General features: G+C 40.6%; 1 protein-coding gene across 8 annotated transcripts in view; it reads left to right on the forward strand.

Moving 5' to 3' along the window:
* Positions 1-16,130, forward strand: part of MTRR (5-methyltetrahydrofolate-homocysteine methyltransferase reductase) — a 103,803-nt gene that overhangs the window by 8,050 nt on the left and 79,623 nt on the right. For all 8 annotated transcript variants that reach the window (XR_015290229.1, XM_086901331.1, XM_086901249.1 and 5 more), the window contains exons 2-5: positions 167-321; positions 7,308-7,461; positions 14,515-14,632; positions 15,565-15,937. Coding sequence is in view for 7 of the 8 variants with exons in the window: in XM_086901331.1 (XP_086757457.1) it covers positions 167-321; positions 7,308-7,461; positions 14,515-14,632; positions 15,565-15,937 (800 nt within the window). In the remaining variant the exon portion in view is untranslated. The remainder of the gene's footprint in view (positions 1-166; positions 322-7,307; positions 7,462-14,514; positions 14,633-15,564; positions 15,938-16,130) is intronic.

Below are 16,130 nucleotides of genomic sequence, written 5' to 3' on the forward strand. Positions count from 1 at the left end.
CTATAAAGCTTGTTTATGAGAAATAGCTTCACTTCAGAGTAGGTACCTCATTTCCAAGTAGAACACCAATGCTGCTATCTTTATCTCTTTTTAATCTCATAAGTAAAGTAAAATCTTACTCTTCTGCTTACGAGAAATTCACTTCTCAAATTTTTTTTCCCTGCAGTGTCTCTAAAAAAAATGTGCTGTGAGTCAAAAAGGTTTTTGCTCCTCTATGCAACACAAAAGGGGCAGGCAAAAGCCATAGCTGAGGAAATACACCAGCAAGCAGGTGCCCATGGACTTGAAGCTGATATGCACTGTATAAGTGAAATGGAAAAGGTGAGATACTCCATGTTATTTTGAAAAATATGTATGGGGGAACTGAATTCTTCTTCACATGCTAGAGTGGTGGCTCTTAGTAATCATGACAGCTAGCAAATGCACCCACCTAAAAAACACCATTTACTGTCAAATTTTTGTTCTTTGTGAATCAGTAATTTCAACCAATATTCACAGTTGCTTAATAGCCTTCTGCCAAAGATACATCTTGTGATTTTTCTTATTAGAACTGTAAATTAATATGTCTTTATCTCTCATCTAGCAATGATTTGGTGACTTCTTGAAAATTTTTTATGTATGTAGTAGTGAATGAATTCTGTATTTACAGGTCAGGTCTGCTTTTACTAGAAATTATGCTCTTTTTTCTTGGTTAGTTGATTGGTTTTTGTTTGGTTTTTTCTGGTTTCTTTTGTTTGATTTTTTGGTGTTTTTTTGTTTGTTGGGGTTTTTTGGTTTTTATTGTTGTTGTTGGTTGGTTGGTTTGGTTTGTTTTTTTCTATTTCTTTTGTTGCATTGATGTCCTGTGTTCTGTTAACTGTGGGCTCCAGCATGGCCTAGAGTTTTTGCAGGTCTTCTTGTGTTGCTTAGCATATACTCTCATTTCAATTCCCACAGGACTTATTTCAATTTAAGTTCTAGAACAAAATAAAAATCTTGGCTGAAACAAGGAAGTGGCTTTTTATTAGTTGCTGCTATCCAAGAGTAAGAATGTGAAAACTTAGTTCTTTAACTAAATCATTATGGACTGTAATTTCCTTCACAAAGTACTCTCAACTGTATGCCCTCAAATGAAAACATTAAAAACAAACAATCAAAACTTGATAGCCTGGTAATTCATATGAGATGATGAGAAAATAGCATCTGAAAGAGTTTTTTTCATGCATTGAAAGTGTGAGACATTTTGAATGAATGTGCAGTAAGTATATAGCTGACTGTTAGAAAGAGACCTTTATGTCTCTTTCATAAGTCAGCAGGGAATATGAAAATTCTCCTAATATTGTTAATTTCTTCTGCATTTGACAGGTTTGTAGATGAGTTTCAGGAAGGTGACTGTCAGAACATTCCTAGCTCTGTGATTGGCCTGCCACTTCAGTAAATGTATTTTGCCAAATTTGGCAAGAAAATTCATAGTTGCAAATTAATTATGGGCATTGAGGAAAATGTAATTTCTGCAGCTTTGTAAATTTTTTCACATATAAGCTTCTGTCAGTTATAAGCATATAAGCTTGTCACGTGTAAGCTACTTGTCAGTTACAAAGTCTGTCTTCATGGAGCTTCTGGGTATTTTCAGACCTTGTGGAGGTCTGTGGATGGTGGTTACAGAGGCAGTAATAGTAATGTGATTTTTTTGTCACATTACTGAATGGTCAAATACTGCTCAGATCTCAGGAATACTGGCTGTTTTCAAGTAGTGTCTCTCACCTACAATCCCAGGAGTGAGATAAGGTCATAAATCTTTACCTGGTGTCGTGGTTTTAAACCAGTAACTAAAAAACTACTTATTTTTTTGTTGTGAGATATGGATTAAAACAAGAGCAAAACAGGCTTAAGACTTAAAGGAATAAAGACAGTTTATTAACAAACTACAAGAATGAGAATACCAGAATAAACTTTCAGAAAACCTCCTTATCTTCTACATCTTAACTATTTCTCTGTACACATGACAACATAGAGACAAATAACTTTAGGACTTTGGTGGTTAAAAACAGTCTTAATTCTTGCTACAGTCTTTCATCAGTCTTTGTAGAGAAACAGAAGTCTCTTTCTGTTAGCTTACGGAGTTTCTCACGAGAAAACTATTTTTCATCATAGTTTTCTATTTCTCTAATGCCAGCTGCCCGGAAATCTGTCATTAGATCTTCTCCTCCCATTTCACATCTCCAAGGTGTGTATGGGTCACAGAGTTTAGGAATCTTATTTTAAGGATAAGTTATTCAAAGGCAGAAGTCTTCTTCATTTGTCTCTGTGAGCCTTCCTGGAAAACAGTTTTCTCTTTGCCCTCAAAGCTTCAAAATCTTCACTCAACTCAATTCCAGCAACTCACAGTATCACAAGCACTCTCTCTGTCTCTCTTCTGCTCAAAAGTTACACTTTGAATATCTCACTCCTCCTAATACTCTTATCATGAATTAAAGGAGTCTTTTTATACTATTATTGTCCATCTCCATAGCTTTAACAGAAAGATATTTCAGCTGTAAAGCATCTCCTTATTCTCTCTTTCTTATTTAAACTTAACTCTTTTCTTCACTGTTTTTGGTGGTTCTGTGATGTCTCCTCTATGTTGATTGTCTCTCTCTCTCTGTCTTTCTGAGAAAAGGAGTAATCTGTATGTTTATCCAGGTAGTAAAAGAATTAAAAGCTTTAGGAAAACTGCAAGAGTTCATGGTGTTAAGTTTCAGTCTAGCAGCAAAAACTGAAAACCAAGCTCGGCTGGCCAGCGCTGCTTCTCTTCTCCCTCCCCCCCCCTCCACCCCGCGGCCTTGTAGGCCTGGAGAGGGGGGGAGGAGGCCAAGACAGAGCCTGCTACCTTGTCCGAAGCCGGAAACCAAAGAGAGCAAGAGAATTCTGTCTGTACTTCTTAAGGGGGTGTTTACAAGTTGAATTCACTTTTTAATGGTCAGATCTGCTGTCAATTCTTGAAAATGACCGATAATTGGTCAGGAGGGAAAAACTCCCATCAGCCACCAGCAGCTTCAACTTCCTCTCCCTCCAAGCTGTCTTAAAGGTAAAGCTACCCCATGACATTCCACCCCTTCAACTTGTAAACACCTACTCAAAAATTATCAATTATATTCAATATACAACTTAAAAACTAATAAATTGACAGAAAAGAAGAAACAAATATTTACTACTTTCCACCCCTAGATTTTACTATCACTGCTATATAAACTTAAGACAATCATGCTTTGCTCTTACTTAATCTTTTATCTCACAGTAACACTATTAATATACTAGTTTAGATTTGCTAATTTTCGTTTTCCCGGCCAACGCACCAATTAAATGTCGTGGTTTTAAACCAGTAACTAAAAAACTACTTATTTTTTTGTTGTGAGATATGGATTAAAACAAGAGCAAAACAGGCTTAAGACTTAAAGGAATAAAGACAGTTTATTAACAAACTACAAGAATGAGAATACCAGAATAAACTTTCAGAAAACCTCCTTATCTTCTACATCTTAACTATTTCTCTGTACACATGACAACATAGAGACAAATAACTTTAGGACTTTGGTGGTTAAAAACAGTCTTAATTCTTGCTACAGTCTTTCATCAGTCTTTGTAGAGAAACAGAAGTCTCTTTCTGTTAGCTTACGGAGTTTCTCACGAGAAAACTATTTTTCATCATAGTTTTCTATTTCTCTAATGCCAGCTGCCCGGAAATCTGTCATTAGATCTTCTCCTCCCATTTCACATCTCCAAGGTGTGTATGGGTCACAGAGTTTAGGAATCTTATTTTAAGGATAAGTTATTCAAAGGCAGAAGTCTTCTTCATTTGTCTCTGTGAGCCTTCCTGGAAAACAGTTTTCTCTTTGCCCTCAAAGCTTCAAAATCTTCACTCAACTCAATTCCAGCAACTCACAGTATCACAAGCACTCTCTCTGTCTCTCTTCTGCTCAAAAGTTACACTTTGAATATCTCACTCCTCCTAATACTCTTATCATGAATTAAAGGAGTCTTTTTATACTATTATTGTCCATCTCCATAGCTTTAACAGAAAGATATTTCAGCTGTAAAGCATCTCCTTATTCTCTCTTTCTTATTTAAACTTAACTCTTTTCTTCACTGTTTTTGGTGGTTCTATGATGTCTCCTCTATGTTGATTGTCTCTCTCTCTCTGTCTTTCTGAGAAAAGGAGTAATCTGTATGTTTATCCAGGTAGTAAAAGAATTAAAAGCTTTAGGAAAACTGCAAGAGTTCATGGTGTTAAGTTTCAGTCTAGCAGCAAAAACTGAAAACCAAGCTCGGCTGGCCAGCGCTGCTTCTCTTCTCCCTCCCCCCCCTCCACCCCGCGGCCTTGTAGGCCTGGAGAGGGGGGGAGGAGGCCAAGACAGAGCCTGCTACCTTGTCCGAAGCCGGAAACCAAAGAGAGCAAGAGAATTCTGTCTGTACTTCTTAAGGGGGTGTTTACAAGTTGAATTCACTTTTTAATGGTCAGATCTGCTGTCAATTCTTGAAAATGACCGATAATTGGTCAGGAGGGAAAAACTCCCATCAGCCACCAGCAGCTTCAACTTCCTCTCCCTCCAAGCTGTCTTAAAGGTAAAGCTACCCCATGACACCTGGTTATGGTGACTATGTTTTATGAAGACTGAAATGAGGTGGAAGTGAGGTAGGAGCAGTAAAAAATGGGAGGCTAAAGGCACATCATCTTGGGTCACAGTGTGTATAATCAGCCTTGGATGAGTTATCTGAATAAGTACATTTGTCATATTCTGGATGAGACAAGCCTGGTTGTCTGGTCCTGTCCTCTTCTTTCAGCAACCATGCACATCTTGAGCAGGCTGCTCACAGCTTTTGTGTGGCATTGCTGTTCTCAGCTGAGGAGAACATTTGAAGGAAAGAGAAAGAATGAGACAAACCTGAAACACAAATGATATAGGGAAAAGTGGAAGGCAGAGTGAAAAACTGTGTAGTCATGTTAGGGTCTTGCTGGTCCGGTGATGTAGCAGACCTTGCAGTAATTGACACAAGTTACTGCAGAACCTGTAATAACATTTGTGTCACCAAAAGTTTGGTTTTCAAAAGGTGTCTAAGTTTGCAGACAAGAATCTGCAATGGAATAAGCAAGAATTTAGTGAACTAATCATGCCTCTGTTCTGATACATCACTTCATACTTCCTGAGCTTGTATCTTTTTTCAGTTTTTTAATGGATCTCATTTTAGTGTATATTCTCATGTGATACCAGTACTTTCTTCACGTCAAGAATTTGCTTTTCTTTGTAAATGCGGTGGTCAGCTGTGACAATGCACGGCCAACACTGTGGGTCTCTACTTATCAAATAAGCTGTGGAAGTTTTGAAAATCTAAGTCCTTAATTGCAACTTGGCCCTTAAAGCCTTTTTTTTTTTATAACTTAGAGTACAGTTTTGAAAGTCTCAGGATATTATGAGTAGTTGGAGTTTGCCTGAACTTGTAAAAGACAAAAACTCTGTTTGAAAAGTTCCTGGACCACAACTCATTGAGGTCTGGCAAAGTGCCTCGGGAGTATCCTTGCACGTTTACTCTGTTCACATGTGCTTCTCTAGGCCTCTTCTGTATGCCACTGTCAGAGGCAAGACATGTAGTAATTTAAGTTTACTATGCAATTGGTTTTAGTTTCTTCAGGAAAAATTTGGAAACATTGCCAACAGCAAAACCCCATTAGTCTATTTCTATGTATTCCTAGTCTTTTTGGGTTGTAGGTGTCGGGTAATTTTTTACATGGCTTGACAAGGAGATAAAGTTTGAATGATTTATTGAGGGAGGTGTTTAGAACATAACTCTTCAAAATGTGGAGTTTTGAATTGCAGCCTTGAAACTGCTTTGAGTGAAACACAGCACCTCTTGTAATCTTTCTTTTTATTTTCTCATAATCCTATTATTTTTATAAAATTTGGAATGCTGGGAGATGATTTAAACTGCAACCCACAGGGAGGAGTAGAATGATCTTAGGTTGCTTATTATGGTAAAAAGGAGGCTAAGGAATGATCTAATAGCAGCCTATGTGAGCCAAACTGGACAAAAGGAGGCCAAATCCGTCGGGTGCTGCCTGATAAACTCAGAGTTTACACTAGTGGAGAAGTTCTGCATGGAGGAAGCTGCCCAGAAAAGGGAAATCTCTACCTTTAGAAGTTCTCAAAATCCAACCGGTTATAACTGATAGAGTGCAGCACTGACTGCTAGTCGCACTTGCAGCATGGGGTAGAACTAGGTGGTCATCAGAGATAACTCCCATACACTGGCCTGGAGCTGTGTTTCACAGAGGTCACTACACATAAACCATAGGGGTGCTGCAAGAGCAATTTGTGTGGGTGACCGGACCAACAGCACATTGGCACAGTGCTGCAGCCTGCTAAAGATGGGATAGTCAAAGATTCTGAGTGCTTTTTACTTGAGAAGTAATAAATGATTGCATGAGATCCGAATTTATGGAACTGAAACACAGTTGTCCTTACTAGAGGCAGTTCTTGTCAACTTGGTATAACAGGAGTGAATTCTGGGAAATGTGGAAGGCCAGTATTAGCAAAGGAGAGACAAGTGAGTTGGCAGGATGAATGGGTTAAAATTAATCAGACTGTAGAGCATGGTGTCTGATTATCGCTCTTCAGAACTACCTTAATTCCCCCAAAGCACTGGGTTTTTGTTTTGGGGGGTATGATGATCTCAAAGGTCTTTTCCGACCTAGATAAATCTGTGACACTGTGGTTCTGTGACATGCAAGTTATCAGACAAGACCAAATGATACTTAATGCAAGTTGGAAATGATCCCTACAGTTTGTATGGCCACACCCCACTTACCTGTGTGAAATCATGAGGAATATGACTGTGTGATTGTGATCATATATACAAAAATACTTTATCCACTTGACAAAATACTGTAAGAGTTGTGTATTTAAACTGTCTGAGTGCAGTTGTGAAATATTCTTTATAGATGTACTAGCCTGTTCAAAATGCTGCCCTTGGACATCTGTATATGAGATCATAGGATATTTCAGGTTGGAAGAGGCTTCATGAGGTCATCTTGCAGCAAGGTCAGTTGAGGTCAGAGCAGGTTCTTCAGGGCTTTATCAAATCTGGTCTGGAAAACTCCAAATATGATCATAAGATGCACCCCCAAAATTACTTGTCATCACTTGAAAGACTTTCTGTGGTTTAATATAGGTAAAATGAGATTAAATGGTTTTCTGTGTACCCTTGGGAAGAAGAAAGGTGGGAGACAGAGTATCTAAGGCCACAATTATGTATCAAATGGCACCTTCTAACTTTACTTGTTCTATTGCTTGCAGTATAATCTGGAAACAGAAAAGGATCCTGTAGTTATTGTTATTTCCACTACTGGAACAGGAGACCCACCAGACACTGCCTGCAAGTTTGTAAAGAAAATTCAAGACAAGACCTTGCCTCCTGACCATTTCACACATCTCCAGTATGGATTGCTAGGTGACTTAGTATTTTCTATATTATTGCAGAACTTGTCTGTCAATGAATATTTTTTTTTTCTGAATAGGTGGTTTGGGCTTATTAAAGTGTTTACAAAACATTTATTTTTAGAAACGGCAGTTTTGCATAATGTCCTCGATGAGCAATAAAGGAAAAAGTCACAAAAATTATCTGAATGTAAGCTACCAGTGTAGTTTTTTATAACTTAATTTTCTTTGCATAAAAACCATATGATAGGAGCCATCAATAACTATTTGAAGTTTAAATTTCATGTGAAATCTACAGGGATTAGTAAACTAGATTAGTTTACCTCACTGTCTGAGTCAGTGGGCATTTTTCTCTAGGGGAAGGGAATGGCAGTATAAAATGTTCTTAAAAGTGAAAACCTTTAATCTTCCTATCCCTTTAAATTTCAATAATACTTTCATTTTGAATGTTGTACTCATCAAGAGAATGAATGTACCTTCAGCTTAAAGACGGATAAGCAAATTACAGATTTGGCAGAATGCATGATATATTTTGAGCTGATGATAAGGTTAATTTGTTGAATTTTCAAATTTCATTTATAAACAAGCTTCAGAAATTTCTATTTAAACCTAGGTTACTTTTACCTGACAAGTTTAAATTGATAGATGGGAGTGAGGAAACTTCTAAGTTTCTAATAAGGAAGGGAACCATTAGAAGGAAATTTCTACTGGATATATAATGTGGAAGTCTGTAAGAGATTTTTCAGGGTGCTGACAGTCTGGGACACAGCAGAGACCTCTCTATAGTCGAGTTAGATGTTAATAGTTTATTTCAGGGCGTGGGTGAGGGAGCCCTGGTAAGCGCCAACAGACGAAGCTCAAAGCAGGCTCAGAGGAAACAATAGAAAAAGGGGTAGCACATGGATACATGAGTTCAGGACTTAAGATAGCTAAGAAAGAGTAACAAAACAGAAGTAAGAGAGCCAGAAAAAGAGGAAGAAGAAGAGCGAGCTCTCCTTTACAATTGTTTATATAATCTATATATTGAATATTCTATCCTTTCACTAACCAATCTTTGTAAGTATACTAATACAGTAACATTTGTGTGCAACCTATAGAAATCGCTGCTTTTGCATATTTTTAGCTATCTCAGGGTACTTCGGACCTTTCTATATGAGGCTGGGAAGAGGGGTCCCAGCTTAGTTTTATTGGGGGGAAGAATGTGTTTCTGGCATGCCAGACCGGTTTCTTTGAATTATTCAAACTGTGCTTTCATTTGTATTTCTTCCTTAGCCTCTCTGGCTAAGGAGTCATATCTATAATTCCTTTCTGATTCTACCTTTCCAACAGAAGTCTGAACTATGTGCATCCTAGTCATGTAGCATTTTGAGAAGCTGTTATGCTGTTGCCTAGTTACACATTACAGTTTGTGAAATGATCAGGTTTTTCGTAGCTGACTGCATGCATATGTGTATGTGTAAAGATAAGTATTGTATTAATCCTGTATTATGGCAGAAATTATTATGATGTCTAAATTAAAACATTATTCCAGTTTAACAAGTTAACAGTCTTAAAATTCATTCATGGTATCCATTTAAACTGGTTCAATGAAATGTTTGCTCAACTGTACTTGAGAGGAAGCAGAAGTCCTCTTAAAAGGAAAAAAAAAAAAAATAAAAAAAAATGCTGCTATAAGGAGAGAGGAATACTCCATCATTAAGTAGCATTATGGTTTAACTGCAGCCAGAAATCAAGCCCCACCCAACTGCTCTCTCACTTCCTCAACCCCTCCCTGGTGGGATGGAGGAGAGAATAGGAACGGTAAAAGTGGTTATACTCATGGGTTGAGGTAATGACAATTTAATAGGGGAGGCAAAAGCCATGAACACAATTAAAGCAAAGCAAGGGATTCATTCACCCTTCCCCATGGGTAGGCATGTGTTTCAGCCATCTTCAGCAATGCAGAGCTCCATCACATGTAGTGGTGATTTCAGAAAATAAATACCATCACTGCTTATGTCCTCCCCTTCTGTCTTCTTTCCTCAGCTTTATGTGCTGAACATGGTACCATGTTGGCATGGGATGTCCCTTTGGTCATTCTGTTGGGGTCATCTGTCCCAGCTGTGTCCACTTGGTGCACCCCTACCATCCTTGCTGGTGAGGGAAGGGGAGGCAAGAAGAGGCGAGGCAGGGCCTTGACTGTGTAAGTGCTCCTGAGCAATAACTAGAACATCCCTGAGTTATCAACGCTGTTTCCAGCCCAAATCCAAAATACAGCCCCATAGTAGTTATGATGAGGAAAACAGACATCCAAAACTAGCACAAGTGGAAATAATAAAGATCTAATGGTTTTAAATCACACACAATAAAGGGTCAGGCTGTGAAAAATTCTGATAGCAATAGTGAACCAGTGGTATGGGTTATTTAGAGAATTTGTAAAAATGGACCTAAAACCAATGGTCTTTAGGACTGTTGGGCAAGCATCTCCAAAGGATGATTGATGATTTTTGTGGGGTGGGTCAGTGATTTGGTTGACCTCTTAAAATATTGGATCTTCCATGGATGTACCTCCTGAGTGCACTGATTGTTCAACTGTTAACAAAGAGCATCTTCATCTAAAAAAGCTTCACAACAGTTAAGGAGCAGAAAATCCAGTGCAGGTGAAACAAGATCTATAAAGAAATCTTTGATTCCTGCAGAGGAATTTGCTGGACTATATTCCCTTATGCAAATTTTTCAGCTTTCTTGTTTAAAATCACTATGTTTGATCTTTTTTTTTCCCCTGAGTTTCTAATATTTTAAAATTTATTTTATACTCTCTCATGTTGCTGACATTATTAACAACTTACCCTGAAAGATAATTTCTTTTGGTAATTCACACATAGTTTATCAGTTTTACTCTTTTCAATTATTTCAGTTCCTTACATTCTTCCTTTAGAGACATTTTGTATTTTTTAAAAGCCTCAAACTAAAACAGTATTCTTCTGAAATGTGAAATATTGAAAACAGTATTTTTTTTCAGAGTATTTCTATGTCTTACATTTGGGAAGGAGGAGCCACTTTTTCAGACCTAATTTGGGACAAACATAATTTTGTTTGAAATGCATATAAACGAATGTGTATTTCAATGTAGCATCTGAATAATACACTTATATATATGCACGTATATGTTTAAGTATATATCGATATATATAATTATATTTATCATAGAAGGCCTTTGTTGGACAAGGCCTTTAAGATCATCCAGTTCCAACCACCTGCTATGGGCAGGGACACCTTCCACTAGACCAGGTTGCTCAAAGTCCCATCCAACATGACATTGAACACTTCCAGGGATGGGGCATCCACAACATCTTTGGGCAGCTCGTTCCAGTGCATCACCGCCTTCACAGTAAAGAATTTATTACTAACATCCAATCTAAACCTACTCTCAGTTTGAAGCCATTCCTCGTTGTCCTGTTGTTACCGCTGAAGATGAATAGATCACGTGGACACAGGTTGAGGTGTGGTGCAAGAAAGAGCAGAGTTTATTTTTCCTCCCAGAATTTATAGACTTGTGACCATGGCCAGGGATTGGATGGTCAGGATAACACTTTCTCACTGCACTGGCCATGAGAAATGCCCATCACAAGACGTGTAACAGAATGTACACATATCTATGTTTACAGTTACTGTCCTGGGAAAGTCCTTAGAAAACTATGTTAGCAGGCTCAGAAGCTGAGTTTTCAGGGCGACATCTCACCCTTTTTGGTTTAACAAAAAGAAATGAAAAAAGAAAAATGAACAAAGAAACTAGCAACATTACAAACAATCAAAAAACAAATAATAGAAAAATACAATACTCCATACAATCAGAAGGCTGTAATTTCAGGGTGGTATCTCACCCTTTCGTTATTACAAAAAAAAAACCAACCAAACAAAAAAAACAGAAAAACAACAGAACTCAAAAATAATTGACACAGTTGTCCAACATCAACACCTGCTTGTGGATGGCTCCCAATTTGGTCACAGAGGCAGAATCCATGGCCAAATTGAAAGGTGCCTGGGAAAACTTATGAAATGCTATGACAGCAGTCTGTAATTCTATCAATATTCGATCCAGCCTCATGACTCTTAAAAAAAACCCCCCAAAAAACAAAATAGCGACATCAATGGAAAGACTAATAAACTTGAGGAGCAGAAACTGCTCGCAGAACCTCCTCCAGCATCTACTGTGCCTGTGGGTCAGTGTTGGAGCTGACTTTAAATCAGAGTCCCCCTTTAATAGACCAAACAAGGGAGACAGTTGTGTCGTGGTCAGTCCCATATAGGGACACAACCATGTAAAAGTCCATTAATATTTGGACATCATTCATGCAGCGTCTGCACTGAATGCAAAAAAAAATAATTGCACCTCCAAATGCGGGACTGTTTGTCCCAAAATTATTTTTGGCCCTCAAATAATTTCAGGGAAGTTGTAGAAACGAGCAGCAGGAAACGGCTCGCAACCTCCAGAGAGGGCTAGAACCCCATATCATCCGCAAATGCCGGCAAATTTTGCATGCCTTATGGCAAAATCTCCATTGATATCACTGTGTGGGCTCAGCATTAATGACAGCTGGCACCAGAAAGACAAATTTTGGTCTGTCATCGGGATGCAAAGGAATTGTAAAAAACAATCCTTCAGATCCACAATGAGGACTAGCCAATCAGCAGGAAATATAGCAGGTGAAACCATGCTAGACTGCAACATCCCCATGCTTTCCATCATAGCATGAACTTTCTGGAGGTATTATAGCAACCCCCATTTCCCAGACTTCTTGATACAGAAAACAGGAAAGTCCCAGGGACTGGTTGAAACTCCAGATCACTGTGATCCAGCTGTTCTTGCATCAAGTCATGGAGGATGTCTAGTCTATCATGAGAAAGGCCAACAGAATCTGCTGAACAAAGAGTCAGTCTCAAGTTCTTCTTTGCGAAGAATGTGTCAGCATCGGGTCCAAGGGTCACTCCGGGGGCCCGTCAGCAAACCTGACAATCGTGATGTCCATGCCAGTGTCAAGAACCTGCGGAAGCTAATCTCCAACAGTATCTCACCACGGATGGACTGAGTGTAGACCCGTTCAGGATGATCCCTGGTTGTCAGAACAGCAGTCCGTGAACTCAGGGAGGTCCAGGGAACCCAAAGCCACCATCTCCTTGCAGCTGTATCTCAGCTCTGCGAACATAAAGCTCAAAAGGCACAAGGTGAGCAAATCCAGGTCCTGCAGGGATTGGAACAGGAGGGGTGAGTGTGGAACCCATGGCAGAAATGCACCCCAGGAATTCCAAATCAATGTCCCCTAGGTGAACAATGGTGCCCTGGGCAGTGACATTCAACCACGCCACAAGAACAGCACTCATGGCCTTACCCACCAGACCAAAGCATTTGGAAGCACATGGAATGCCTGATACGCTCAGCTGCACAGCCATTTTACAAGAGGACAAGGTCCACAGGCCAGCCAAAGAGGCTCCAGCAGCCTGGGACCCCTGGCCCGTCAAGGCCACCGGCTTCACCCCCACAGCAGCACCACCTGAGCCAATGGTAAACAGCTCAGGACCTTGGTCTACCACAGCCACAGGAGGTGATGGGGGAGGGCCGGCTCCAGCCGCAGGCTGGGAACCCGAGGCGGGGGGGGTTAGAGGCAGCTCGGCACAGCCTGCTCCCAGCGCAGAGGGGGCAGCGCTCGGCACTGCCCCTAACAGCGTTTCTTCAGGGGCGAAAGGTCCAAGAAGTGGTGCCGGCCGCTCCTGCACTGGAGCAGCGTGCGTGGTTGCCGGCGCGGAGCCCGGGCCCTGCCCGTTCCCCCCCGCGGGGCAGGGCACGGCCCAGCCGCAGCAGGGACACGGGACAGACCCTGAGGCATCCCCCAGGGCTGGCACGGCCCCCCATTCAAGCACCTCCCCATTGGTCTGTGCCGGGAGGGCACACGGAGGAGGCGAGCCTGCCCCAGGCTTACACCGCCGGGTGCGGGCCAAGGCGGGGTTACACCCCCCCGTTCCACGGCGCCCCCGACGGCCTGCTGGCAGGGATCCAACCCCGCCCCGGGCCTACACCGCTGGGGCGCCGGCCGAGGCGGCGTCACGCCCACCAGTCCCGCGGCGGCTCCGTTCAACCCGCCGGGGGCCCCGGCAATCCCGGGGGAGCCGACCTCGGGGCCTGACCTCAGAAAGCACCTTCGCCAGATCCCCAGCAACTGGAGCACCCGGGGCTCATAACCGACCAGCAGAGCTTCGAACAGGGAATCACCTAAAGCCTCCCAAGCCGACTGCGAAAAAATCGCTTCAACCACAGGGAAAAACCCCTCAATTCTGCCATACTCACACAATCGCTGAAAGTCAGCATATGAAACATCGATCCCTCTCTGATCAAACCGCATGCCATATTTCCAGAACCAGGCCCTCCATAACAGAAAGCCCAAAACCATCCATAGCCACAGGCTAGACAGTACCCTGTAACACACGTGCAACACACGTTGGGGTTCACCAGATGTTATCGCTGAAGATGAATAGATCACGTGGACACAGGTTGAGGTGTGGTGCAAGAAAGAGCAGAGTTTATTTTTCCTCCCAGGATTTATAGGCTTGTGACCATGGCCAGGGATTGGATGGTCAGGATAACACTTACTCACTGCACTGGCCATGAGAAATGCCCATCACAAGACGTGATAACAGAAAGAATGTACACATATCTATGTTTACAGTTACTGTCCTGGGAAAGTCTTTAGAAAACTATGTTAGCAAACTCAGAAGCTGAGTTTTCAGGGCGACATCCTGTCACCACATGTCCTTGTAAAAATCCCCCATGTCTTTGTTGTAGTCTCGGTACTGGAAGGCCACAATGAAGTCACTCCAAAGCCTTCTCTTTTCAAGGCTGAACAAACCCAATTATCTCAGCCTTTCCTGCTAGGAGAGATGCTCCATTCCTCTAATCATCTTGGTGCCCTCTTGTGGACTTGCTCCAACATATCTGATTCTTCTGTTTGCCTTCAAGAAAAGTCTGTCCTGATTTTATGTAGCCTGGGAAGCTGCCTGATTAACACGACTCCTCTTTTCTTGAATCTTCTAGGTCTGGGAGATTCAGAGTACATGTTCTTTTGTAATGGTGGAAGGACAGTAGACCGACGACTTCAAGAACTTGGTGCCCAGCACTTCTATGACACAGGATTAGCAGATGACTGTGTAGGGTAAGAGCAGAATGGGCTTGGATTTTATTTCTTAATGATGCAATATTTGTGTAGGCATTTGGCTAAATATTCTGAACCACTTGAAGTTCATGGCAGCTGGATATTCAGCACCTCATAGAAATTACTTCTGCCTAAGCATAATATGCCTGTTCAGTCTCAATTGCCATTAAGTAAAACTCCATTTTAAAGTGTGAGGAAACATCTGAATGCCTGAAAAAACAGTATATAGCAGTTTTAGAAATTAAATAAGTAGAAGTAGAGGGGTTAGAAAATGTAGTTTTGTTTTACTTTTTTCTCTTTTTGGGAGGGGCAGAGGATTATGTAAGAGCAATTATGAAGACTTCTCTCTTTGCTGTAGAGGAATTATGTAAGAAAACAACTCCCTGTTCTGCTGTTCTTTCTGGCTAGTAGGCTGCAGTCTTGGCTTAGTTATTTTGAACTGCTGCTTGTATTGGTTCTGTACATGATGATACAAGGCTGTTGAACACAAACATTGTCATAACCATAAAACTTATCTCTTGTGCTCCAAAATAATAAAAATCGGCCATTAGTGTAAGCTAGTGATGTTACACAGTGAAAAGTTGCATATTCTGCTACCATTCCTTTAACTTTGTCATAAAGTTCAGCATATGAAAATAAAAATGAAAAACTGGAAGAAGAGCAAGGCTGTTAAACATTTTAGACTCTGTAAATTTACATAGTGATAATAGCTACATTTTTTTTACACAGAGTAATCTTTGTAGCAAATATATATTAAAATATATAAATATGTATATATACATATATAAAATATATATCAGATGTGTATTAAAAATAGAAAGTGAATAGGTTTTTTTTGCATTTGTGGTCTTTTGTTATTTGTAAATTAACAGTCCAGAAAGTCAAAATAATTCATCCATGCATTTCTTCTTTGTTTTCCCCTCCATTCCCAGTTTGGAATTAGTGGTTGATCCTTGGATTGATGGACTTTGGCTTGCCCTCAAGAAAGCATTGCAATTGCAGAAAGAGAAAGAAGGCATGAACAATGCTGTCAAGGCTGTTTCCAGCTCTCTGTCTACAGCTCCACATGCTGTGCATGAGCTAAAGCTAAGCCCTGAAGTACAGAACTTGAAGCTAGAAGATGAGGGAGTAAGGGGTTCTGGTGTTCTATCACAGAAACTGGATGACATCAATCTTGTGGCTCCAGCTAGAGACACCAAACCTTCACTTGTTCATTCTGTTCCTCCTGTCTCTCAGTCTGCTCTTAATATTCCTGCTCTGCCACCAGAATATATTGAAGTGGAGTTTCAGGACACCCAGGGTGAGGTAAGGTCTTCCCTTTGAGTGATGGAAGCCTCTAGCTCTTGCATAAGTATGAGTGTATACTTCTACATAAAGCTCAAAAGAGCAAATGAATGCTTACATAATGGAGATAAGTCCTCAAATGCAGGGGGCTTTTGAAATTTAAGTCAAAAGTCATTTATATTGAATGTGGGTGCCGCCATATGGATGATGGACA

This window comes from Cyanistes caeruleus, chromosome 1, assembly GCF_971803275.1.
Source record: "Cyanistes caeruleus chromosome 1, bCyaCae1.hap1.1, whole genome shotgun sequence".
In the NCBI taxonomy this organism is placed as follows: domain Eukaryota; kingdom Metazoa; phylum Chordata; class Aves; order Passeriformes; family Paridae; genus Cyanistes; species Cyanistes caeruleus.